We start from the raw sequence: 26775 nt of genomic DNA, 5'->3' as shown, positions 1-26775 counted from the left end.
TCTCTCTCCTATCATCCAACCAAGTTGATGCGTTAATACCAATATATTCGTATGGTCTTGTTAACGAACGTGGCGGGATTATATAAATATAAAAACTTGAAAAATTTCCCTAGAGTGAAATTTTTAGGCTTTTGATAAACGGAAATATTTTCCATACAAGAAAAAGAAGTATTAAGTAAAGCAGCACAGAGATATTTTTAATCGGCTACTAAGAAAGTGTGTGCGAGATGGCGCGATGGCGAGGTGCCGAGATGGGAAGATGGCGAAAAGGTAAAAAAAGTGCGGGACGAAAAGAGAAGAAGAAGAAGGCGAGAAATTGCCAAAGTGGAGGGCGAGAAAATTGCGACACTAGAGAGCAAGTGGAACAAGAGAGTAGAGAGTAGTGGACCAGGTGAATAGTGAGACTCGGTAATTGGTAAATAGTGAGACTCGGGCTACTTTCTACTTGCTACATACTGCTCCACTAGCTCGCTACTCTCTACTCTCTACTTACTGCTCCACTATCTCGCTTTGCTCGCTAGTGTCGCTACTCTCTACTCTCTACATACTGCTCCACTAGCTCGCTTCGCTCCCTAGTGTCGTATTTGTCAAAGTAGTCAGTTGGTATTACGCGATAAAAAAACTTATCCCCATAGAGCCAATTTCCGATAAAAACTTTCCCCCTAGAGCCAGTTTCCGGCGGGTCAAATTTCACCTGGGGCAGAAAAGAAGGGGTTCTACAACAGGAAAAGAAGGGGTTTCTACAACAGGAAAAGAAGGGGTTCTACAATAAGAAATGATGCGACATTAGCCCTGTTTTATATATCTTGTGTTTAGTATCACTAGTCAATGCTCCACTATCTCGCTTCGCTCGCTATTAAGTGCTGCTCCACTATCTCGCTTCGCTCGCTATTAAGTGCTGCTCCACTATCTCGCTTCGCTCGCTATTAAGTGCTGCTCCACTATCTCGCTTCGCTCGCTATTAAGTGCTGCTCCACTATCTCGCTTCGCTCGCTATTAAGTGCTGCTCCACTATCTCGCTTCGCTCGCTATTAAGTGCTGCTCCACTATCTCGCTTCGCTCGATAGTGTAGCAGCACAAAGAAAACTTATCGTTTTCCCAACAGAGAAAGTGTTTTTTGTTTTTTCAAGTCTCCAGTAACACCAATGATTAGCACTTTTGCAACAGTAGTGTGTAAATCTTCGTCGTCTCCGTCAAAAAAGAAGCATAAACTCTGTACGTTTTGAAATTTGACATACTTTAATCTGATCTCTATCCATTTCTCTGTACCTTCCTTACAGTCAAGAGTTTCCAGGTGAGGTGCATTTCTATCATTCGCAGCATCCTCAAACGAAATCATATGCCGCAAATTTGGCCATATTTTGATCACACGAGGTACTTGAATTTGACTAAACTCTTCATCATCAATGATCAGGCTATCTGTAACAACTAGTGGTTTTATCTTGATCAAAATCGAATAGACTTTGGATATGTTTAACAAGGGAACCAAAAATAGCATTTGTGAGTCGGAATCGGAGATCACACTACTGTTTGGTACTGCTCTACTGTCTACTCTAAAGGGCTTTTCCACCGTGCAACTTTGGTATACCTGTTTGACATTGTGCGCCTCAAACGATCGAAACTCTATATGGGTGTTTATTACGTCGAATCCAGAGGGAATGAAATCCCTAATTTCTTCACTGTGTGAGTTGAGCCTGGTCTTTACCTTTGGTTCGCCATTACCCTGCCTATCCTTTCCCCAAGAGATTTCGTTGAACAATTGAAGTTCCTTCATGAGCATTTCAGTATTTGGACCCTGGACCCTGGCCTCCTCATGTCCATCTTTGAAAAATATGAATGTGGGAATAGAACTGACTGTGTACTTGGCAGCCAATGCTTTCTGCCTATCCAAATTGACTCGAACAAACTCAACATACTGAAATACGGTATACATTTTGTCAATAACCGGCGAAATTGCGCGACAAGGTCCACACCACGAAGCAGTAAAGTTAGCAACAACAGCCCTATTGTTCTTCAAGTAATTGTCAAAATCCTCTACCGATCTTACAAAGCAAATGGCCATTTTGGACTCGTCTTTGGATTTGGATATATGATTATTGTTTACCAATGATAACCCTATACAACTTTTGTTAATGAGGTTTAATTTTTATATAGAGGGGAAAAATAAATTACAATTAGAATACGATACAATTACAATACAATTTTTATATGGTGTGATAAACCATTGCAATATAGTAAATTTTGACGGACTAAATATACATCAGAGGTGCAGATGAAGCATGACTCGGCATTATCACCACTCCGACTATATGACATCAAGTCGAAAAAATATGCCAAGCCTCAAGCACGAGACACACTTCGGACATCGGCCAAACAAATTATGCCATTGGCAAATAAGAGCAGTAGCGATGTTAACAAAAAGGAAGGGAAAGGGGAGCTTAAAACAAGACAATTACAATTACAATTACAGCAGGAATCCCAGTCTTCTAGCGCGTCCTCTCTTACACGGGCAGGTACCGCTCTGTCAAATCTGGTAAAAGACTCCTCCTTCTCCCCTACCATTGCCAAGCAAGATCTGCTACTAGTAACAAAAGACAATATGAAGAAAGCAGCTGACTTATCATCACTATTCCTTGACACGAGAAACTTGCTCCAAATGGACTGCAATGTCCTTGACTCTACTGCGAAGGATGCTTCAGCACATCCACGAAATAGTACATCTGCTGTTGTGCCCAAAATTTCCAGAAGCACAATGATAAGAGCAGAAAAAGTCAAAACCATGATAGCCGTGAAATACTTGTTTATTCAGAGGATATACGAATGGCAAGAAGCAAATGGCGCCAATAATGAACATCCGGGTATAGAAGGAGTATATAACCCGTTGCAGATTTTAAGAAACAGAAAAATCAGGGCTAAATATAATGAGTACCCTAAACCCCTACATTCTAAAACAATACCATTGGCATGCAACGTGTTTAGTAAACATAATAGATCTGACAAGCATCACAAAAAAGACTGGCGAATGTTATGGGCAATCGAGTTGAATGAGTATGTTGGAGACCCTCGTTGGAGAGTGAACCACTGGCATGAGCTTAGAAATCCAAAGGGCGAATTATGGTTTCCTCCTAAAGGCGGCAACGAATCTCCCAAAACAGTTGTAAAGCGAAAGAAACATAGGTTTAGACATCGACTACATGACAAATTATTTGAACTGTCGGATGAAGAAGCGAGGTATGACGAAAAAGAAAGAGATAGAGATAAAGATGGACGTGATTCCAATATGGTGGGTGCATCTGAAGGCCGGAGAAGGCTCTCAAATGAGCAATCAACAGGTTCGGAAAGTGATGTACACTTGGTAAAAGTGGGAAGGTCCAGATCGCCTCATAAGAGACGTTTGCGGTCGAAAGTGAAAAAGTTTTATCAAGGAGACTCTTCGTCTTCCTCGAATATATTGAAACAGCTTCTCACTACGGAGGATTCTCGGCATGAGACTTCTAAAGAAGCTTTGAACATACCCTCTATAGAGTTGAATATCGATGACCTACAAATAGTCGACGAACATCAGCGAAAAGCTCAAGATTCTGCACCGGCCAACAACGAAGACCATGCAACTGTTCCCATAATTCGAATTGATCCATCTGCAACAAACTCAAAGGAATTCCATGTTCAAGATGTACAGTTTAATCACTTACGACGAGATACAAAACTGGAAGATACTTCAGAAAACAACCTTTCTGATAACAATGACAAAGAAGAAGAAGAAGGTGGTGGTGGTGACAGCGGCACTATTACTAAGGACACTAATAGCACAAAAGTTGTTTATCAAGGCGAGAAACACTTTTTGGAAATTGCTACATTTTTGGACTATTTTCATCAATGTTGTTTGAACCGTATGGAATATTTATTAACTACCTATCCCTTGTATTTGCAGCTCCTCCAAAAAAAGATTGATGGGACCATTTCCGGCTCCATATACGAAATTTTGGAGCAAATGTCTAGTATCAATGATGATGAGTTACCTGCTTATGAAGAGCTCTATTTGGGTTTTTTGGAAGAAACAAAGTCAATTTTACATATGGTTAATGACAACTATTCAATCAGGATTGATACTTTGTTGAGCACGAGCGATCGTTCTATATCGGAGATCAACGCATCGCTATCGTTAGATTTGAGAAAGACGGGGGAGAGGTTGGACACCTTAGAAAGTTCATTGTTGTTGAATCGCAATTTAAAAACAGAACTCATACATGATGCAACTGACTACAAAGTACTATATCTTCTTCTAGAAAATTTGATAGTTGTCTTGCTCAAACTAGTATGGATTGTTGTTAATATTTATAAAGGGTTTGCATTCTTTGTGAAAATTCTTTGGAAACTAGTTAAACTATCTATAACATGATGAACGCTGAATTTGAATGAGGAAAGAAAAAATTAAAAAAATGAGTGAACGAATAAATGAATAAATGCCCCCCCCCTCCCTTTTTTTTTTGTTGGAAGCCACTGTTATTTTCTAGTTTGGGGGTTTTAAAAGAGATGCACTATTTATCAGATGGTACCCTCGAATTTGGCTATTTTCTCTGATAATTCATTGAACATTTGAAAAACGTCGTCGGTTTCACTCTTGTTCCACTTTCGACTTCGTATTGAGATATTTTCCTCCTCCTCGTCCTTAGACACCTTCAACGTCTGCAATATCCATGTTTCCTTCAAACTTCGCAGTATTGACAACATATCCTGACACAATCGTATTATTTGTATGGCATTGTTCTCGATCGTAAGCGACTCTACAGCTAAAACTTCCTTTGGCTTTGCATCGTTCTTCAAAACTTCAAAAACATCCTGAAACTTAACGAGTAACTGCTCAACAATTGAGTCAATCTTCTGTAGTAGCGTTATGGACTTTGGCTGCATATAGAGAGTTTAGGTCAATGTCTTGTTTATTGGTTTAACTTGTAAACGAATGAGTTTTGGTTTTTTTTTTTTTATTTTTCTTTAACTTTTTCAGACAGACAAAAAAGAAAAAAGAAAGTGTCCCTTCATCCAACAACAGATACCTTTTGGTAAGTAGATATTCAAGAGTTGTCTAATGTTTATTACAAATTACCCTAAAAAAAAAAAGAAAAAGTTACAAAGCTCGAACTCGCTAATTCCCGAATGGTGAAGTAGGCCTTGAAGCCATTCTACTCACGTTTCGACTAGCGCTAACTGAATCGTCTAGATTGGCGGCTTGACTCTGTTCTTCGAACAAGTTGACAAACTTTTGCACTTTACCCACCTTGATAAATTTAAACTTTTTATTCTTTTTAATGTAAGTCGGTACGTCAGTTGAATTCAAATTATAGGCGTACTCCAAGCCAAATGTCTCGTCGCTATTAATCATGGCTAATGAGTGACCAGAAGACATCCTTGATAAAGATTTACGTTGTTTCAGTGGTGACTGAAATGATGATTGCCGTGACACTCTAAAAATTTCACCATCACCTCCTCCTCCTTCTCCTACCCCATTGCCATTTTTAACCGGCGACGAATTTGTCAATCGATGGTCCTTTGAATTTCTTCTATAATAAGTTTCATCCTCATTGACGTTTTGTTCATATTCTACTTCTACCAAGTCGTCCATATTGAATTGTTGAAAATTGAAATTTGATGTGAATAAAGGCGAAAGTGGACTCACAGGTTCACTAATTGTATTCTTCTTAACCACATTTCTTGTTTGGCTTTTGGTTGCCTCTATTATTTTTGCCGCTTCCTTTTCATTTTCATTTTCCCTTTCCCTTTCCTTTTCCTTTTCCTTTTCCTTTTCCTTTTTCTTTTTCTTTTCCTTTTCCTTTTCTTTTTCCTCTTCCTCTTCTTTATCGTTATGTCTCAAGTTACTCAAATTTTCCAAAAACTTATTACTTTTTTTACTGGATAGCTTTTCTTCTTCACTTATATCGCTAAATCTTCTTTTAAATTCATCTATCAAAGTTTCATTCGACGCAAGAGGCTCTATCTTACATATCTCATTCTCAAAGGAACGGTCAAATTCTTCGTCTCCGCTACCTTCGAAAGTTGAGTCACTACTAGCATCTGAATTTGCAACCAATGCAGTATTGATTCCATGCTTTGCGTCTTCCTCAGTATTGATTCCATTTTTTGCGTCTTCCTCGGTATTGATTCCATGTTTTGCGTCTTCTTCCCTATTGACTCTCATTTTATCGTATACCAACTGAATATACTCTGCGATTTTGTATATAAGCTCGTCACTTGGATCGTAGAGCTTTAAAATACTGTAATCCTCATTTTCCACAAGATGAATGTTCTTGAGCCTATTCACGCTGAGACTTAGAATAAAACGAACAATAAAAGTCTCATTTGATGATTTCAATGCATGTGGCTGGATAGTAGTAGTAGAAGAAGCAGAAGAATATAATGATGTTACTTTCTGCTGAAGAATATCGTGCAAGTAACTATTCAGCTGTTTCGTAGAACCTAGTACATTGTGTTTCTTAGCAACTGAGATCATGTTTTTCTGTAGCAAAATGTCAAACTTTGGCCGCAGCAAGGGGCTCCTCGTAGCCAAGATGTTCAACTCGACATTAACAGTGACTTCAAAAGGAATGTTTTCGCATTGCATTTCATGTGACTTTATCTTGGACCATGCAATGGAATGTATTAATGCCGCCACTTTTTGAGGAATATCTGAGGAATGAATAAAGTTTGGTTTGAAGCTATCGTTTGAATGTCCCATTTTAGGTGTCAGCCCTAACTCAATGACCCCTGATATCTAGAGTCTTTTACTAGTGTCACTAGTCAATACTGCTCGATAGTGTTTCCTTCCTAGAGCCAAAAAAAAAAAAAAAATGAGTTTTCTTCCTCTTTGCTGGACCTTTTTCCGTATAGCTAGCAAAATTCCTGTAACTAACACCCTTGACCTATAACAATTACTAAAGTCAATGCCCTATCTCTCAATCAAACAGGTATACCAATCCACTAATCAATAACAGGCTTATTCCTTTGGGGGGAGGTTTAGTGCAATTTGCTTGTTTGTTTTTGTTTTGTTTTACACTTGTGTCGTGTGTCGTATTTTGTGAATGTCAAAAATAAGATGTGACACTATCGAGCGGAAGACACTGACTATTGACACTATCGAGCGAAGCGAGATAGTGGAGGACACTGACTACACTGACTACACTGACTACACTGACTACACCGACTACATTTGGTAGATAATATAAACTCTAAATAATAATACACTAGATAATACACTCTAGATAATACACTAGATGATACTCTAGATAATACTCTAGATAATAATATAAACTCTAGCCAATAATATAAATCAAGAAAAACCAGCTTATGGACTGTATTCAGTAATTAAGCACTGCGAGTTGTAACCAACTCCTACAGTGTGTGGTTGAGGGTTTGTACACCACTATGTAATCCCCTATAAAATAATTACTATAAAACGACCCCTTTGAAAATTACTATAATCACCCTCTGAAAATTACTATGTAATCACCCTCTGAAAATTACTATGTAATCACTACTATAAAATCACTACTACAAAATCACTACTATAAAATCACTACTATAAATTAATTAATAAAATCACTACTATTAATTAATGTTACTATAAAATAATTACTATGGAATCATTACTAAATAATCTGGGCACTACCAATTTTTCGGGGCACTTTCTTATTCAACTGACATACACGTGACCGGGCAATCGGATATATTTACTCAGTGTGTGTGTGTTTGATTTTGTTTAATATGTTGCTTGCGTAATATTTATATAAGTCTATACTACAGATATAGTAAGGTAAACAAGTTCTTAACTATGTCTTCGTATTACTTTGCCATTATCGGAACGCGCGATAATCCGTTATACGAAGTAGAGTTTTCATCTTTCAAAAATGCCACATCTACTCTTACACCATCCTCATCTTCGTCATTAGTAGGAACTTCTCCAATAAATAATAGTGGAGGAGCTCATATTCCTGGCAGATCTCAATTTACACCGCCTACTAAAGAAATTTTGCCATTTATAGCCCATTCGAGTCTTGATTTAATAGAAGACCAAATGTGGTCGTCCCAAGCTCTAAATTTGGGCAAGATTGACCAATTTTATGGAATATCAATAAGTGCATACTTGACTCAGGGAAATATCAAATTCATATTATGCTACGACTCAAGCAAGGAAGAAAATACTATTAAACAGTTTTTCCAGGACGTTAATGACCTTTACGTAAAGACCCTCATGAACCCTTTTTACAATGTCAACGATGCAATTATTTCACCGGATTTCGACTACAAAATTAAACTAGTAGCAAAGAAATACTTGTGATAATATGTACACTGTACACTAGCGAGCGGAGCATATATACACTATCGAGCAGAGCATATATACACTAGCGAGCAGAGCGAGATAGTGGATTCACTATTTTACTCCATACATACAGTCCTCGATAGTGTCGCGATAGTGGATTCACTACTTTACTCCATACATACAGTCCTGCTCCACTATCTCGCTTCGCTCGATAGTGTCGCGATAGTGGAATCACTAATTTACTCCATACATACAGTCCTGCTCCACTATCTCGCTTCGCTCGATAGTGTCGCGATAGTGTCGCGATAGTGTGTCCTGGTCCACTATCTCGCTTCGCTCAAAGGTTCTTTCAATACTGGCTCAGTATCAATCTTATAATTGCCATCGCCAATATCAACAATGATACCCTGCTGTTTCAAAGTGTCAAACATATCTTGAGGCAACCAACCACCTGTGGCGCCGAATGGACTAGAAACTGTTTCTAATTGGTGCTCACTCAACTTCAGCTGATGTTGGTCTAAAAATGTTTCATCATATTTGACGGGGAACTCTTTATCGTTGCTATCTTGATTGGCAAGCTCATTGGCTACGTAAGCTTCCCACATCGCCTGCAACTGAATGATAGAACCTTCAACATAGAGGTAGTCCTTTGGATGCTTAAGATCAAGTGCTTGCAAGTATGGCGATTTGAGTACCTTCAAATGAGGTGACGCAATGGCAATCAATTCGTGTCTGTTTTTGTTCAACTCAACTTCCCAAAGCCTTTCGTTTCTCGTTTTGTAATACATAAACTCATACTGTTGTTTTTCCACTGGATCCATCTCATCGAACCCGGGAATATCTTCCTTTAAGTTGTAGACTTTTGCTCCATGGTATGCGACAAAATTTGGATAGCTCGTCAATACAAAAGGCTTAATAGTTGACCCTTCAAAATCAATAAAATACGGTTCACCTTTTGTAGAATCAATCACATTCAAAGGATCCAAATCAGGTACATAAAGTTTTGGCTGAAACAATTTCTCAACATTTTTGATGGATTTGGATTTGGGATTAAGTAGCTTTGGCGTGATTTGCTTTAAATGCTCAAACGTTGTAATTTGGTCTTTTAAAAGGTCCTTTTTCTCAGCAACATCTCCAGCATCTGCATCGACAATGGCCAATTTATGTTTTGCATTTTCTAATTCAATATTTGCAACAGAAGACATCACTTCCAAGGGATTAGATGCGTCCCATGGACCACTGTGCTCGTCAATCACGCCCTGGGGTAATTTATTTTTGCCCTTGGTAAAGTGTTTCTCAACACTTTTGCCTATCCTCCATCTTTTGGCCAAAGCTTCATTTGTCTCCCCCTCGTATGGCTCTTGCTCCTGTAGCTGTAGACTAACGTCATTATAGAAATACAATGATCCAAACTTGGTGAAAGTCGGCAGTAAAACCTTATCCTGAAATTTGGCAATAGGATCGATGACTTGTTTCAAATTACTTTCAGTCTTCTCTGAGTCGGCTTCCAAGGGATGCCATTTCTTCATTAACAATTCCCCCTCAATAAACTCCTGAAGCATAAAGGGAGATCCTATTTCATTATTTCTCGTTGGTCCATATGCAACTACCTTTGGCACATTTAAGTTCAACTTTAAATCCAAAAAATCCATCGTTGCAACCTCGCTTCGAATCTTTGAGGCAATTGCTGCATCGGAATCTAACTTGTAAGGAATCCTCAATACCAATTCTTTCCCATTGGCTAAGCTGACTTTATAAATTCGGTGGTGTTTTCCCTCGTGAATTGAAGAAATCGACTTGACCAAAGGGCTATTTTCCTTATCTCCAACAATATCGTCGGTTACATTATTCTGTAGAACAAATATTCCCTTGTGCTCTTTTGGCGCTTCAGGTGTTGTACTACTGCTTCTAAGAGTATTTATCTCATGAAGAAACGAGGTAAGTCCTTCTATAGAAAACACAGTTTCCCGTTGTTTTTTCTGAAGTTTATCGTTCTGAAGCCAAGAGCCCCAAGAATACTGGAAAAATTTGCTTCTTGCAGGATCATCCAAATCAGATAGCTTGGTATATACTTCCTTCGGTTTCAGTGCACCATCGGGCGTAGATGTTGCCAATTGTCTCGTACCACCACATACTAAAGGCCCAATTGAACAGCACCGGGCTATAGATGATCTCGACCTGAGGTTTCTGTCAACTATTCTTCTCAACATAGCTGTATGAAAAAGGCTAGGGGGGTTAAACAATAAGCATTATTAAAGGAAGTAGAAAAAAAAACTTGAAAGGTAAACTCTAATAGTACAAGCACGTGACTTACTACATTTGAAGAATATATTGCGATATTGTACGTTATGATACATAAATAATTCATCTACTACATAAGGAAGCTCTTTCATCTCATGCTACTGCTCAGACATTTCAATTGTAGATCCGTTCTCATTATCGTTGTATATGGAAGTTTGATGTAGGCTAGCGACACTTGCATTTTTACTGTCATATGGTTTAACGTTTATTTCGTCGTAATTGACAAGCTCATTTTCATCCTCATCCTCATCCTCCTCTTTCTCCTCATCCTCCTCTTTCTCCTCATTTTCACTGTTGTATTGTGTTGTGTGAGGCAGCAGCAGTCGCTGCAGAAACAGATCGTCCTTAATATCCATATTGTTATTATCATTAATGTTATTATTCTCAAAGTAAACATTAGGACTAAACCGATGTAGGTTCCTACCCTCTATGCCATCTTTTGTTGCCGTTGTTGATAAACATGAGATTGTGGAATTTTGTGATAACGGCCGCAAATACGGGTCTCGTATTATTTTCTCTCTGGTATCCTCATAGATGCGAAAACCATAATTCTCTTCATTCTTATCAGTCATATGTTTTTGATAGCTGGAAGCAGATGAAACAAGAGAAACATTGGTTTCAATAAACTCGGGGTTCCTAATCAAGCGGATACACGCTGGTTCTTCCAAAGCCTTTAAATTTTGCAAGGTAACTTTAGTCTTGCCAGTAGTTTGGTTGGCCATTGTCGGATTCCAAGCAAGTTTTTCGTCAGATGGTAACAGTGAAGTATCAGCACTGATGAAAGGTGATCCTGTTAAGTCAACCATGGGTACAAGTACAGGTACAGGTGTAGATGCAGAATCTGTATTCATAAAGTCCTCGGGAGGAGATCTCAGCGAAGTGACCGGGTGTGACATTCTAAGCAAAAAAAAAAAAAAATGTTGCTTATAGCACAATTCACAAAAATCTAATCAGAGATTAAACGTAAAGTGAAAGTAGGAATTGGTACAACTTACTCTATCATCAATGATAACTTGATAAATGTAAAAAATCCAGAAATATATATATATACAAAAACAAAGGGAGAAAAAAAAAAACAAGAGGTGGATTTAGTAAGTTCTCAATTCAACAATCCTTCCTCCCTCCCTCCCCCCCTTAGATACTTAAAGTTGACACTCAATACATATTGTACATGGAAACTCAATGAAACCCTAAAAATCTAAAATGCGTGTAAACGTATTTTGCTAACTCAATTTTTAGTAATCACCCCACATAAAAAAAAAAATAAGATAGAGGATTGCGAGCTGCTACCATTTATTATTCAAGTGACTCCCACTTTTTCATAATAGAGTAACTTGAAGAATGTATATTGTTATAACTACTACATGACAAAAAAAGAAAAATAACAAGTATGATTCGGTAATGTATATATTTATTTAGCTTTCGAATCCATACATATACTGGCTGTCTATACACAAGTCAACAGAATGAACATTGAGGATTTCATGATATGAACTTGAAGCTCCCAACAATTCCTTGGACAAGTTGTCCATGTCGCTAGTGTGCCCATCTGTCAAGGTTATTTCCAATAGTTTTTGTTCAATCTGCTTAAACACTTCTGCACATTTTTTCGCAACAACCCAATCACTTCCAAAAGCTTGTAGTATTTCTATACAGTAGCATATCTCTGTTTTAGACTCCATCAAATCAATTGCCCATTTACATAAACAGTACAAAATTGTTGTACACACCATAAGGAACCGATACAAAGTTGTCCAATTCAATGGCAACGACTTTGATTTGAAAAGCTTATACGTGGATGACAACGTTTCCAAACATGCTCTACCCAAAATGTCCAACAAGTCTTGCAGTGGCTGTGGATTGAGGTAAGATGGTCGGTATAGTAAAATGAGCAAATGATTGTACCTCGCTGTGAACCAAGGTATCAGCGCTCTAAACGCAAGAGACTGTTTGGGTTTTGCAGCTAAAGTATCCAACTCATTGGCCTTCTTGTGCCACTCTTCAATCTCGTCGCGTAGTTCTTGGAGTACTTCTTGACAGAGCTCCTTTTCCAGCTTATTTTTATTGCGTAGATGTTTGTGAACGTTTACAGAATGCACTCTTCTTAAAATCTCGCCCTCAATATGTCGAAGGTGAATGACTAATCGATATGTCGTGATGTCATCAATCTCGTCGTCGTCAAGTATTTGTGGCAAGGGCACATTGATGTCATCATCGTGCAACGCAACCGGTCTTCCTAAAGTCACAGAAGTCAACCTGTCAATAGTATACACCGACCACAATAGTCTAGTCCTCATTTCCACTTGTCGAAGTGTCTTGTTTTTTGCTTCGTGTTCGGATATCGCCTGATTTAATCCCAAGTGGATCGCCATTCTTGCCAACTTCCCAGCAATCTCCCATGCAATAAATTCTGCCGGATTGAAGAAGGAATACAAAGCCAATAACATCAAGTTTTTCATACTAGTAATGTCATTCTTGCATATGTTATTGTGCACACTCGCCAACGCCATCGAAACAAAATACTCAGATATTCGCTTGTCTCTGCCTATAATCCGGGATCTTTCTAAATGGGTACTTCCAATGGCTAAAACCATGTATAATTCGTACTGATCTTCAAACTTGTCTAATAAAACCGTATCATCAGTTGAATCTGGTGATTTCTTAAATATTTTGTTAAATTTACTCAAAAACTCACTTTTGTTAATAACAGGACATATCCTGTATGTATGCATAAAAAAGGCATTCAGGATCCGACTCAATAATATCTGATCCGTTATTGGAGGTATAATACTTACGTTTGAGTTTGTTTTGATCCCAACTGCGCCATAAAGCACCTTGGATATTTGCTTGGGATACGCGTCAAAATTGGGTGCACACGCATCAATGGAACTTAATGACAATGTAGACTCGGGATATGACTTCTGGAGAAATTGAAGGGATGAACTGTGTTCTAGTGGCCGCGGTGGTGGCAAAATTGTATCTTGTTGATGAATTTGATGATGAGGTTGTTGCTGCTGTTGCTGTTGCTGCTGCTGCTGTTGTTGTTGTTGTTGTTGTTGTTGTTGTTGTTGTTGTTGTTGTTGTTGTTGTTGCTGCTGCTGTTGCTGCTGCTGTTGCTGTTGCTGTTGTTGCTGTTGCTTTGTTTTAGTCTCCAGATAGCTCAACCCGCTGTTTGTAGAATAGCCCCTAGCCCTTTCATCGCTTTCTTCATAGTTCAGAAAGGGGATTGGAAAATTGTCGCTTTTCTCCCCTACAAACGCAAATGTAGATTCATGTGTAGACACATGACGGTTTTCTCTCAAAGGTTGGTGGTCATGTTCTTTTGACGGCAGTGTGTTTAGCAGAGTTTGCCCTGTTGGTGATGCCGTACTTTCTTTAGATTCATTTATAACCGCCAGATCTGTATTGCTTGTCAGAAAATTATACTCCAAATCACTTGAAGCTAATCTCGGTTTCTTTACTGTTCTCTGTTTACGAGGAACATATTGACAAATCTCTCCTGCTTTGTCGCAGTTGGCACACTCAGGTATTGTTTTATCACACTTTTTTTTCAATTTTCTACATCTTAGACAACTTGTGATCTTTGCAGGATTCGTATCTGTCGGGGTGCTCACTTTGTCAAATGGCTCTGAAGACGATAGATTTGAACCAAACGTCCTGTTATTTGGCAAAAACTTTCGAACTCTAAACTTGGTTATGGTTGGATTAACAGATACCATTTTTTTTTAACACCTTCAATACAAATCTGTCTTCTTCTGGGAAAAAGAAAAAAAAGAAAAACTTGCAAACTGATAAGTCAGATACAATTTCGCCGCTACATGAAATTAAATTCAAATCGAGGTGGTTTTTCATGTTTTTTTTATTTTTTCGTGTGAGAAAAATTTAACGAGGTTTATGATTGTTGATATAAATGTGGAGAGAGAAGAACAAGAGAAAAAAGTCCGATAAGTATAACTGGTGGCGACGATATTGTTTGTATAAAAAAGCAATTATACTTTACTCAAAACTATGTACGTATTGGAGAGGGGAAAGGGTTAGCAATACTTGTTCATGTTTGTTTCCTATCTCTTTTATCTCTTTAAGGAAAAATTTACTCTTTGGTAATTTACTATTTTTTTTTTTTGTTCAGTTTTGTTGTTGCATGGATATGAACGATGATGAATGGATATATATTTGGTACAGCTTATTATATGTATTCAGAGTTCGCGATATATATACAACAACAACGGAAAAAAAAAGAAAAAAAAAAAACATTTTATTTTTAAGTAGGAATTCTTTTCTATTTGACACAACACGTGATACAAAATATATGGCGCGTTAGTAAGTGAGAGGAGATAAGCACAATAGTGGGAACATAAAAGCTATTTCTTTTGCTAAATTTTGGATTTGTTGATCTTTCCCACTTCAATGACACTTGATCTTTCTACACCGAGATTCAAAAGGATTGCTATTATTGGAGGTGGTCCAAGTGGATTAGCTGCCGCAAAGGCGTTGGCTTTGGAGCCAGTGAAATTCACGAAAATCGATGTATTTGAGAGGAGAGATAGACTAGGTGGGTTATGGTACCACAATGGAAACAAGGCTCTAGTTCACCCAGAAGTCCCAAGTACCGATCCTGGTGCTGGGGAGATATTGGATAAGAATGCAACCAAAACAGACGAATTTTTTTCGGCAATTTATCAATTTATGGAGACAAATATCATTTACAGGTTGATGCAGTATGCTAATGTGTCATTTCTGAAAGATGAATTGGTGTATCCTCATCGCGAGCAAGTACTTGAGTATATTGACAAATACGTCAAGAGTATCCCAAAAAAAAATGGCGTTACTTTTTACTTGGATTCCAATGTCAATCTGATTTCGAAAGTCAACAATGCCTGGCAGGTACAAGTTGAAAATGTTGGATCCGATGTGGTTTCTCAACACGAGTACGATGCAGTAATTGTAGCCAATGGACATTTCAACAACCCCTTTATACCTCAAGTTTCGGGTTTAGCTGAATGGAATGAAAAATTGCCAAATACAATTTTGCATTCAAAAAATTTCCAAACTCCCAATGTGTTTAGAAACAAAAACGTATTAGTCATTGGCAACGCGGCTAGTGGTGTAGATATTTCCACCCAAATAAGTACCGTTGCCAACAAAGTTTACGTTTCTGTGCGCGATTTAAGCAAATTGGACTTCAAAAACGATCTTATTGAGTATATTGGATTAATCAACGAATACGATTACAGAAACAGGTTGGTCACGACCATTGACGAAAAGATTGTAAAGGATATAGATGTTATTATTTTTTGCACTGGTTACTTTTACAGTATGCCATTTTTGAAATTGAACTCAAACTTGAACGTTTTGGATGAAGATGGACGGCAGGTGAAAGATCTTTATAAGCAGATTTTCAACATAGATGATCCATCAATATCATTTGTTGCTTTGTTGAAAAATGTTGTTCCCATGCCGATTGCAGAATCACAATCTGCATTAATTGCTAGATACTACAGTGGAAGATACGAGTTGCCCAGTGCAAAAGAACGCCAGATAGCTTACAAAGAAGAGATAAAGAAAAAGGGACTGGGATCTAGCTTTCATGATTTTCTGTATCCTTTAGACGTGGAATATCGGCAACATTTGCAAGAATTGATTGATGAAAAAAATATAAGGGACCCAGGACTTGTAGCACCAATATGGGATGCAAGTCTTATTAAAGATAGACTGGAAACCAAAAGTTGCAAATCCAAAAGATTGCATCAGGTAGTTGAACACGTCAAGAGATTAAGATCTGAGGGTAAGGATTTTGAATTACCACAATGAAAAAAAAGGAACAAGGAAAAAGGAAAAAGATAAAAGGAACAAGGAAAAAGGAAAAAGATAAAAGGAAAAAGGAAAAAGGAAAAAGATAAAAGGAAAAAGGAAAAAGATAAAAGCGTTTGCCATTATAGAAAGTAGTACAGTTTAGAAATAGTGAGAGTAGAAGAACAATGTATATACGATAGAGTTATAGAGTATAGAAAAGCCATTTCAGCAACTTTCAAGTACATTTTACAACCAATCATACAATCATTTATACAGTCATTTATACAGTGATTTGTACAGCTGAATTTTACAACCACTTTTACAACCACCTGTATATAGTCAATTTTACAACCAATTTTTTTACAACCAATTTTTTTACAACCAACTTTTACAACCAACTTTTACAACCAACTTTTACAACCAACTACACTTCTTTCTCTTATAACAATTCTTCTCTGGTACTTCCTCTACTCATCACCCTCTCTTATTGCTGCTATATTGTAAAGTCTCCAAATGCAAACTCAATTGACCCAACAGAAAGTAACAACTAAACAATCTCAACTGTTGGTACACGAACTCATCAGTGTATCCATTTACTGCATCACCTTTTTGAGAAACTTGTTTGAGGAATACAACTACATTGATTCAAAATATTACAATGAGGCAAATCCCAAACCAAATGCAAATTATATCAGAACAAAGAAGTTGAAATTGGGGGTTGACTCGCAAGCTGACTTGTTCATCAAATGTATTGAAAACGGTATCAAAGAGTCAATTGAGAAGGAGTATTTGAAAGCGATACAGATATCTATTTACTTGTCCAAAGATTGCCCTCACCAAGTGGTTGAAAGCTACGTTTTTGGCATTGACTATGATACAAATTCTGTCTCGCTTTCTGGAGGTAATTGCAAGGAAACATTTACAGAAGATTGCCATAGTTATGATTCAGTTATCGCTCAGATGCAAAGTATGCTAAGAAAATTGATAGTAATGAGTCAGTCTTTTGATTTTTTGCCAAATGAAAAGCACCTCTCAATTAAACTATTATTCAACAATTCGTGTCCCGAGAGCTATCAGCCAAGTTACTTCAAAGATGCTTCAGACTTGTCTCCTTCGACACTTAAAGTTGATACGGAGAACCGATTGAGTGATCTCGGACGGGTAAACACAGGCAAAAACCAAGTGAAATTAAACGTATTTGTTGAAGACAAAACTACAACGACTGATACAACTGTTGTTGATCCATTTGACTATTTTGATGACACCTTAGTGGATCCCTTGCATCAAGATATACCTGCCTCCTCGTTACATTTGGATACGTTTCTAAAAACAAATGAACCCGATCCTGAATTGGGAGTTACTCAGTCCTTGGGGGCTTTCGCTACTAATGAGCGTTGTTGTGCTTGTATAAAGTGTCAGCAGTTGTTAAATCCAATTGAATATGGCTATAACCAACCTTTCAAAAGAAGCTTCTCATGCTTCAAGTGTATGTTTGGCCAATTGGATTTTGACGTTTTGCTTTTAATGAAAATCAGAAAACTTTGGAATTACCTTTTAAAAAATAAATTCCCCGATGCTGCAGAGTTTTTGAAAGTCACTGACTTGAGTATCGAAAATGAGGACTTTATTGCAAGCATCTTCAACCATTTATTTGAACAAAATGTGTTATTGGTAACAAATAAGGCAATGTTCGAACCCAATGCTATTGAATTTCTTGCAGGTTCAGGAGAATTCCGTCCGTTTGTTCATGGCCTTGCTGACAGCACCGGAAAGCCATTACTCAATGGTCAACTGTACTTTGTGAGTTTTGTTCCTAGCTTATGTCAACATTTTCCATACATGTCCTATAACAAAGCAGTCGATTCAATATACTTCCCAAACTTGCAATTACCAAGAGCTAACTTTGTATCTGCAAATATACGGAAATTCAAGCAATTGAAAAACAAAAGCCAAGTGGCAAAGGTTCCTATTCCTAGTGCTCCAAAGACTATGATTGCCGATTCACAAGCATCCCTTGAAGGAGTTATTACTCGCTCTAAAGTAGAGTTGAAGAAAGTTGTACATGGTATGGAAAACGTAACTTTAAATAACCAATCCGCCACTACCTTGACATCACAAAGAAGCCATACAGGTATGAAAAGGTCTGCGTCACCAGAATTGTCCATCGATAGTTTATCGTTTGCAGATTCACTAGTATTCTTATCTCAGCATCTGCAACAAAAAGGCAATTGCACTGCTCAGGAGATGATAGATAGTTGGGCAGTTCCAAAAAAGCTGGTTGAAATAACTGATGCAATTGCCAAAAGAAAAAAGAGAAAAATAAGTATAAACCAGTGAATGTATACAAACATATTGCACTTTCTTTGGAAGGAAAGCAGGAGCAGAGGGACGAAGGTGTGGTCTGGAGGAAAATTAAAGGGTATTTGGAAGTTGTTGTTTTTTTTTTCTTTTCTTTTCTTTTTTTTTGAAAAAAAAAGCTAAAAAGAACAATTTCAGCTACAACCAAACCCATGTTGTAAGTATTTCAATCAAGAACAACTTACGTGCAAAGAAAGGAAAACAAAAAATAAAAATATGTCAAACGGAGTTGAATGAGCTGTGTTATATTGTGATATATTGTAATATATTGTAATATATTGTAATATATTGTGTTATATTGTGTTATATTGTGTTATATTATGTTGATTTTGCTTTCTTATTTGTGTGTTAGTTTTGGTTCGTAAGTGTTACCCTACTTAGGAATTGATCTTTAAAAATAGTTACTAAAGAGGGGTTAAAGAGAATTAAGTAAAGGTGAAAATTTACTAACTTTTCAGTTTTCCTTTTTTTTCTCCTTAACTAAAGCTGATTTCATCGAATAGGTACTAAGATACGATTGGAAAGGAAAAACTGAATTATATAAAAATATAATAAAAAAAAAAAAAAAAAAAAACAGAAGAGAAGGCCATATTCTTTGAGTAAAATGGCGATGAGGAAGTCAAATACGAAAAGAAGGAGGCATACCAATTCCAAATTAGGATGTTTGAATTGCAAGAATAGGAAGATTAGGTGTGACGAGCATATTCCGCAATGTAAAAATTGTCTTAAAGCCAAAAAAGATTCATGTTCGTATCTCCTGCTATCAAGTGATGAGCTTGAAAAAATGAGGTTAACACATTCGTTGAGGAATAGTCAGAACAAATTGTTGCAATCGAATTATCGGCTACCTGCCACGTCTTCAGGGTCCGCTTGGAAGTATATACTGCCGGAGTCCAAAGAAAGCTCACCCTTCATGATGACGACTACAACAAAGTTGTCTGCAAATATATTGGAATTCAAATTTGAGTTGGCCAATCTTCCAATTCAGATACCGAGTATTCGGTACCCGCCTTTGCAGTATAATAACTTGTCAATGCAAGACTTTACAGGGGAGTTTAAGGTGATGAATGATTTTTTGCAAGGTAGTGATATGGAAGATGAATCAGATGATCAAAATTCGGGCAAAAAATCAGTATTATTACCTCAAGGATTCGAATATAGAGCAACATTCAAATGTCATCGCCGTAACATATTTACAAAAGTCAATAAGCAGGTTGCGGAAACACAACTAGTTACTGATTTCAGCCACTATATTGTAGCTGGTGAAACTGTTCTTTTGCATTTTATGAGTGATTTGCTTCTCAAGAGGCATTCCGATAGTGTCTTGAACGGTGGCTTGCAGTGTTTGGGTGAAGCTCTCATATCCAATCTTTTCTGCCAGCAGTGTCCTTCTCAGCTGTCCTCGTTTCTCAAATCGCTTGATAAAAGGGTTTTGGAAATATATGAAAGGATTCAAAAAGCTGTGAATGAACGTTTACAGTCGATTCAACAGGAAAACTACAAACAGCCACTTGATAATGCAGCTGAAGATGTAGAACTGGTGGCTTACACCGGTCATTTGTTATCGTTTAGTATCTTGATGATTAATGGTTGTGGTGTTGAAGCTTACTTCAATGTACAGAAAAGCATCAAGCTTGCATTTGAGCTTCATGTAAATCTAATTGAGAAAACTTTAATGCGGCCGCAACCGATCATTACTTTTCTTCAAAGCAATCTACACCATAATATTCTCAATATCAATATTGCATCGTACTATCCACAATTTTTGTTTGAGATTGAGTCTAATTTAAGAAGCTTAGAGTTTATCTTTAATGCATCAGCATCGATATCCGATGTTGGAGAAGTTAAACAAAAGTTTTTGAATTTGCAATCACAATATCTCAGGTTGATGAAATTTCTTAGAGAAAAAGTATTGACTATTGTGTTTTCAATGAGAAACGAACAACTTGTCACGACTTATCCGCTAAATGAAATATATAAAGTCTTTAAAGAATGGCATAGATTGTGTCCGTCTTATGCAATGGCATATAGTCCCAAAAGTCCTAAAAGCAACTCACGCTACTATGATGAATTTGAATTTCTCGAAAATTTGTCAACTACCTTGTATATATATTATTATGCCATTGCTGTGTCGCTAGATGCAATATTCCCAGCATGTAAATATCTATTCAACTTGGGTTTCATTTTGCCAACAACCGGGAAATTGAAAGAAAAGGATATCCTTACCGTGTCAAAATATAATCGATTTTCCAAAACGTATTTCAATCAAAGAATTGATGGAATGTTGCAAAGACATATATGTTATGCATCTAGAGTATTTGCATTTTTCAAAAGGCGGTTTATTTTTTACAACAACCATACACTGTGGTCTAATTATTATGATAATATAACTCTGGCTAACAGGTTTGATACCCGGAAAATCACAAATGTGAAAGAAGTCCCAATACATAGTTTCAGTACTACTTTAATACGACCTGAACATTACCCTACAAGAGAAAGTTTAGCTGAACAGCTGAAACCATCGTTTATTAGCTTCAATCGGGAAGACTATTTGATGGCTAAAAATTCATATGGTAGAAATATTGAAACTTTAGACATTTTCAATGAGTCTGTGTTGCTTCAATGTGATTATGATTCCATGTTATTATTAAAGGATTATCGTCCTTTGGACGATTGCCTTAGAAATACCCGGGGTTTGTTGGAGCTTACAGATATAAGAGATTACTATGAGGATAAGTACTTGATTATGAGTACTTTAACAAATGTATAGAAAAAGTTAAAAGAGAGAGAGCGAGAGGGAAAAAAAAAATAGAGGTGAGATGAGATGAAAATTGTTGATACCGTTTACTCTTTTATATATTTACTTTCTTTATAGGTTCTAAGCCCAAATGTCTACGATTATTGTACCGGGAGATAAGCTTGCTATAGAAGGGTCATCATTATCCAATACCAAAATTGGACCAGGGATATACAAAATCCCCAAATCGCAGGATCTCATACCTTCCACTGCAGGTATACTACATGTACAAAATCAATCAAATAGTAACAACAAGAAGGGTACTCAACTAGTCTATATAGAATCCAACACCAAACGATATATTCCGCAGAATAATGACTTTATTATTGGAACAATTGTTGGCTCTATTGGCGAGTATTACAAAGTACAACTCCAGCCGTTTTCTTCGCCTGTGTTATTATCGTTTATGGCATTCCCCAATGCTACAAAGAAAAACAGGCCCAATTTGAAGAATGGACAAAGTGTTTATGCCAGAGTTGTTAACGACGATAATGATGCGACTTTTGAAACTGAATTAGAGTGTTTTGACTCTGGGAATGCTAGGGAGTCAGGAGGATTTGGTGTGTTGGATGACTTGGGGTTGGTCTTTGATTTGAGCTTGAATTTTGCTAGAGAGTTGCTATATAATGCTCAGCTGTTGGTATTGCGACATTTGGCGAGCCGGGTGCAGTTTGAAATTGCTGTGGGGATAAATGGGAGAATATGGCTCAAATGTGGTGATGGTTTAGCAAGTAGAAATCCAAGAAAAGATGACGGCGATGGCGATGTAAAAATGAAGAGTGGGAATACGGAAAGTGGTATGAGCGGTCATAATAATAATAATAACGATGATGATGATGAGTTTAGCTTTAGAAGTAAGAATTTGAAGAATTTGAAGGATACTTTAGCCGCTATTGATTATTTAAAGAGATGCGAGAAAGTCAGTCCCGACCAATTTCAAAATGAGTTGAAAATGGCATTCAAAGGTGTATAGATTGTGGAGGAAGGAAAAATGCACACGTTTGGTTGAAAAATAGAACTCTTCTAGTCATCGCGAAGTTCTTTTTCCCCAGAGTATTTTTCGTTTCTTTTCTTTAATTTTTCAACTTTATTTGGCCAACCTTTAACCTCTAGCCTCCCCTCCCCCCTCTTCAAGGTGTATTGGAATGACTAGAGAAAATACAGTTTCGTCGTCGGACAAAGTCCAACGCTTTCGACCGTTTAAACAAGCTGAAAAGGATAAACGAAAAAAAAAATACGATGACCTTCAAGTTCAGGGCACCAATAACTCTTCTATAGTTTCCAAACGAAGTGTTGAAAAACTATATTTTCCAGAGATTCAACCTGAATTGGGTTCTTGGTTTGGATGTTTTGTTAAAGATGGGAAGAAATGGAAAAGACGATCACCTGCAATAAACAGAGGGTACTGGATTCGAATGGAGAGTATCCGGAGTGTTCTTGAGAAAATACTAAATTTAAATCCGAACAAGCGTGTGAACATTGTGAATTTGGGCTGTGGGTTTGATCCCTTACCTTTCCAAATGTTGAGTAGTTGTTGTTGTTGTTGTGGTGGTGGTGGTGGTGGCAATAGAGGTAGTGGCAAGTGTACTAGGGATATGGATTTGAATTTTGTCGATATTGATTATCTTGAATTGGTGGAGGAAAAATGCAAGTTGATTAGAGAATCTCATGAGATTATGAGCTTGATTGGTACTTTTAGCAACTCAAAAGACTTCAAAATATACACGGAAAGGTACAAATTGATTGGGTGTGATTTGAACGATTTGAAACATTATCAAAAGGTGAGCTCAGTTGTATGCACAAGTAAAGACGAGGTTAACGTTTTTATTGCTGAAGTTTCTCTAGCTTATATGAAACCTGAATTTGCCAATTCCGTGATTGGAATAAGTTCTCAAGCACCAAATAGCCATTTCATATTATTGGAGCAGATCATGCCTGATGGTCCACACAATGCGTTTGCTACCAAAATGCTATACCATTTTCAACACTTGAGGTGCCCTATTCAGTGTGTTGAATCGTATCCTACAAAGCACAAACAGGTGGAGAGATTTCGAAAAATGTACCGATATGCTGAAGTAAAGAATCTTTTTGAGAATTGGCACAGTTTAGTTTCCAATGAAATGAAGCTGAAAATTATGGAGATTGAGGAATTTGATGAATGGGAAGAATTTATTTTGTTTTGTCAGCATTATGTTTTGGTGCACTCTACTAATGTTGGAGGTCAATTGGTTTACGAAAGGGATAGTATTGATGACGATTTGATTTACAAAGAATTTGAAGTTGATGAAGGTGTGAGCTTTCACCTTGATGATAGATTCAATAAGGATTTGTTGCAATTAAAGTTCCCAGCTGTAGCAGATTTAGAGGGCAAGATATATATCAATGGAGGATTGGGACAAAAAAGAAGTGGTGAAACATTAGAAGTGAACTATGACACTGGGACGATTACTTTGGTTTCTCCAAAAGATGTGGCTACTGATACTACTACTTGTACACCATCAGCAAGAGTTTGTCATAGTTTAACCGGTATCAATAATGATGAGTTGATTTTAATTGGTGGAAGAACAAAACCTGGTGATTTCAAGGATGATATATATAGTTTCAATAAAAAGCGATGGGAGAAAGCTGGTCATTTAGATATGCCGCGTTCACGGCATGCTGTTGTTAAGATAAATGATTGCCGGTTATTGATATGTGGAGGGTTAAAAAATGGAAATATTGGGAACAAGTTTGTTATATTTGATGCCAAGAGCAGGAAAATAAGTGCTGTGAATATAAGAGGTGTTGAAGTGGACAATTTGATGAGTAGTACAATGACCTTTGACGAAGCGAGCCAAACTGGTTACCTATATGGTGGGATAATTGACAGTTTTGTGCCTCGAGTGAATGACAAATTGTATAAATGGAGAATCATTCAACAAGATACTGGAGAGGTGGCTATTTATATTGAAAAGGTCTTTGAAAGTGTCTTTTTATCAAGAATTGGAAGTAGAGCAACCATAATAAAAGATCCTGTTTGTCAAGAGCTAAACAAATTACTAATTGTTGGTGGTGTTTCTCCCAGTACGATTTTTACAAACTCTTCAAATATAATGACATTGAACTTGACCAATTTCGAGTTAAAGAGCGTAAAAATAGGAACCACGTCGCAGCCTCCTATCTTTATTGGTTTTGGATACGTTGAACTTGACAAAAAGGAAGGAAATGAGAAACAAAGAAGCAAGAGGAGGAGGAGGAGTAGCTTGATAATCAGTGGTGGCGCTGTTTGTTATTCATTTGGTAGCTGTTATAATCTGGTATATAGAATTGAATACTAAGAGTTGCGAAAAAAAAAAAATGTTGCACTTAGTAATTGTAGTGTCTTGCACAAAAGGACTAAACTTTTTTATTATTTATTTATTATTATATAGAGTTCGTAAATATATCTTAATTAAGATTTACTTAACAGTAGGTTGTGTCCAGACCAATTACAAGTGCATTCTCCGCCATATTCCGATTTTTTTTCTTTTATTCTCCGCCTTTTTCCGCTTACTAAGATTGACCATTAAACACTATCGAGCAGAGCGAGATAGTGTTGTAACAAGCTACTGAGCTTTATTTCATCAAATCGACACTATCGAGCAGAGCGAGATAGTGGAGCACACCGACTACACCGATACTTTGAACATAACGTCGCGGTTACGAGTTAAGTACGAGGTATGTACGGTATGCTAGTTAACAACGAGGTAGGTGCATTATTGTATGTTAGTTAACAACGAGGGTGCATCATTGTATGTTAGTTAACAACGAGGGTGCATTATTGTATGTTAGTCAACAACGAGGGTGCATTATTGTATGTTAGTTATGAGCAGATTTCTTGCATTATAGTATACTAGTTATGAAAAGATTTCTTGCATGGTCCATCCTGTTTTTAGATTGCAAAGCAAGATACAAAAAGCTAAACTAGTAAATGAAAAAAAGCAAACAGGCATAACAACACTATTGACCAGAGCGAGATAGTGTTGTATCAAGCTAGTAAGAGTGACTTGAAAAGTTTCTCGCTTTTTTCAAGTTCATTGGCTCTAAATAATGTATCGACACTATCGTCACTATCGTCACTATCGACACTATCGAGCAGAGCGAGATAGTGGATCATACTGACCGACACTATCGACACATCGACACTATCGAGCAGAGCGAGATAGTGGATCATACTGACCGACACTATCGACACATCGACACTATCTCGCTCTGCTCGATAGTGGAGCATACTGACTGACACTATCGAGTGGAGCACACTGACTACAGCAACACTATCTCTCTCTGCTCGATAGTGTCGATAGTGTCGATAGTGTCGATTCGTCTACTCGTAAGTAATCCATCTAAACAAAATTATTCAAATGTTTTAAATAAATAACATCTAGATAATCAAATAAGGCACAAATTTTTTTTCTTCAATTAAGAGTTTAAAAAGCAAAATTTCTATAGGATGTAGTTAAAAGGATAGTAAATTTTATAGGATGTAGTTAAAAGGATAGTAAATTTTATAGGATATAGTTAAAAGGATGGTAAATTTTATAGGATGTGGCAGCTAGTCAGTGTCATAGTGTTGGTCAATGTTGCTCCACTATCTCGCTCTGCTCGATAGTGTCGGGATAGTGAAATTTCTATGGATGATGTAGTGGATTCTTTGAGAATGACTCTTGAGTCTGATTTTTGAACTATCTTTAATATCACGGAATTTAGTCTTAATATTATGGAATTTAGTCTTTTTGTTGTATTACGGAATTTAGTCATACAACAAGCTACTAGACGCTATTGAGCAAAGCGAGATAATGTCGAAAATAAGCCTTGATTACCATTTCTTTTTCTTTTCCGAATTAGCTACACTATCGATACTATCGACACTATCGAGCAGAGCGAGATAGTGGAGCACACTGACTACACCTATACTATCGATAGTGGAGCATACTAGCTGTCACCAACACTATCTCGCTCTGCTCGATAGTGTTGAAGGTTCTGCTCTAGTGTCGGTTAAATTATAGTTCATGCAACATGATGTACGTATTAACCACTAGAGTAATAAAACTTTTTGTTATATTATATTATCGAATATTTATTATACTGTGTATTGACAGATAAGTAGTCATTTACCACGAGTATATGGCACGCCCAATTTTATTAGCATAATTTAGGTTGAATTGTAATCCACCTAGCTTTCCTTTCCCCCCCCCCC

General features: G+C 37.2%; 12 protein-coding genes across 12 annotated transcripts; 7 read left to right on the top strand and 5 right to left on the bottom strand. All coding sequences in view use genetic code 12, as the record gives it.

Annotated features, from left to right (window-relative positions):
• Positions 1-1087: 1087 nt before the first annotated feature.
• KGF56_001843 (uncharacterized protein) lies at positions 1088-2062 on the bottom strand (the record flags this gene model as incomplete). The annotated part of the gene is made up of 1 exon (XM_049323009.1): positions 1088-2062. The coding sequence occupies one exon, from the start codon at positions 2060-2062 to the stop codon at positions 1088-1090; it is 975 nt and encodes a 324-aa protein (XP_049181091.1).
• Positions 2063-2272: 210 nt separating this feature from the next.
• KGF56_001842 (uncharacterized protein) lies at positions 2273-4399 on the top strand (the record flags this gene model as incomplete). Its single annotated transcript, XM_049323008.1, has 1 exon — positions 2273-4399. One exon carries the CDS (start codon positions 2273-2275, stop codon positions 4397-4399), a length of 2127 nt encoding a protein of 708 aa, XP_049181090.1.
• A 146-nt stretch (positions 4400-4545) lies between these two features.
• On the bottom strand, positions 4546-4911 carry MED22 (Med22p; the record flags this gene model as incomplete). The annotated part of the gene is made up of 1 exon (XM_049323007.1): positions 4546-4911. The coding sequence occupies one exon, from the start codon at positions 4909-4911 to the stop codon at positions 4546-4548; it is 366 nt and encodes a 121-aa protein (XP_049181089.1).
• A 232-nt stretch (positions 4912-5143) lies between these two features.
• Positions 5144-6730, bottom strand: CTA9 (Cta9p; the record flags this gene model as incomplete). Its single annotated transcript, XM_049323006.1, has 1 exon — positions 5144-6730. One exon carries the CDS (start codon positions 6728-6730, stop codon positions 5144-5146), a length of 1587 nt encoding a protein of 528 aa, XP_049181088.1.
• Positions 6731-7822: 1092 nt separating this feature from the next.
• TRS20 (TRAPP subunit) lies at positions 7823-8329 on the top strand (the record flags this gene model as incomplete). The annotated part of the gene is made up of 1 exon (XM_049323005.1): positions 7823-8329. One exon carries the CDS (start codon positions 7823-7825, stop codon positions 8327-8329), a length of 507 nt encoding a protein of 168 aa, XP_049181087.1.
• A 305-nt stretch (positions 8330-8634) lies between these two features.
• On the bottom strand, positions 8635-10521 carry KGF56_001838 (uncharacterized protein; the record flags this gene model as incomplete). Its single annotated transcript, XM_049323004.1, has 1 exon — positions 8635-10521. One exon carries the CDS (start codon positions 10519-10521, stop codon positions 8635-8637), a length of 1887 nt encoding a protein of 628 aa, XP_049181086.1.
• Positions 10522-10710: 189 nt separating this feature from the next.
• KGF56_001837 (Zn(II)2Cys6 transcription factor) lies at positions 10711-14331 on the bottom strand (the record flags this gene model as incomplete). The annotated part of the gene is made up of 2 exons (XM_049323003.1): positions 10711-11509; positions 12047-14331. The coding sequence occupies 2 exons, from the start codon at positions 14329-14331 to the stop codon at positions 10711-10713; spliced, it is 3084 nt and encodes a 1027-aa protein (XP_049181085.1).
• Positions 14332-15019: 688 nt separating this feature from the next.
• KGF56_001836 (N,N-dimethylaniline monooxygenase) lies at positions 15020-16423 on the top strand (the record flags this gene model as incomplete). Its single annotated transcript, XM_049323002.1, has 1 exon — positions 15020-16423. One exon carries the CDS (start codon positions 15020-15022, stop codon positions 16421-16423), a length of 1404 nt encoding a protein of 467 aa, XP_049181084.1.
• A 495-nt stretch (positions 16424-16918) lies between these two features.
• KGF56_001835 (uncharacterized protein) lies at positions 16919-18742 on the top strand (the record flags this gene model as incomplete). Its single annotated transcript, XM_049323000.1, has 1 exon — positions 16919-18742. One exon carries the CDS (start codon positions 16919-16921, stop codon positions 18740-18742), a length of 1824 nt encoding a protein of 607 aa, XP_049181083.1.
• A 934-nt stretch (positions 18743-19676) lies between these two features.
• ZCF17 (Zcf17p) lies at positions 19677-21533 on the top strand (the record flags this gene model as incomplete). The annotated part of the gene is made up of 1 exon (XM_049322999.1): positions 19677-21533. One exon carries the CDS (start codon positions 19677-19679, stop codon positions 21531-21533), a length of 1857 nt encoding a protein of 618 aa, XP_049181082.1.
• A 118-nt stretch (positions 21534-21651) lies between these two features.
• On the top strand, positions 21652-22533 carry KGF56_001833 (exosome non-catalytic core subunit; the record flags this gene model as incomplete). The annotated part of the gene is made up of 1 exon (XM_049322998.1): positions 21652-22533. The coding sequence occupies one exon, from the start codon at positions 21652-21654 to the stop codon at positions 22531-22533; it is 882 nt and encodes a 293-aa protein (XP_049181081.1).
• A 172-nt stretch (positions 22534-22705) lies between these two features.
• On the top strand, positions 22706-24877 carry KGF56_001832 (tRNA methyltransferase; the record flags this gene model as incomplete). The annotated part of the gene is made up of 1 exon (XM_049322997.1): positions 22706-24877. One exon carries the CDS (start codon positions 22706-22708, stop codon positions 24875-24877), a length of 2172 nt encoding a protein of 723 aa, XP_049181080.1.
• Positions 24878-26775: the final 1898 nt, after the last annotated feature.

Source organism: Candida oxycetoniae (genome assembly GCF_023343755.2).
Source record: "Candida oxycetoniae strain CBS 10844 chromosome Unknown scaffold67, whole genome shotgun sequence".
Taxonomy (NCBI): domain Eukaryota; kingdom Fungi; phylum Ascomycota; class Pichiomycetes; order Serinales; family Debaryomycetaceae; genus Lodderomyces; species Lodderomyces oxycetoniae.
The sequence above is the reverse complement of the archived record's forward strand: the minus strand, read 5'-3'. Positions and strand labels throughout refer to the sequence as shown.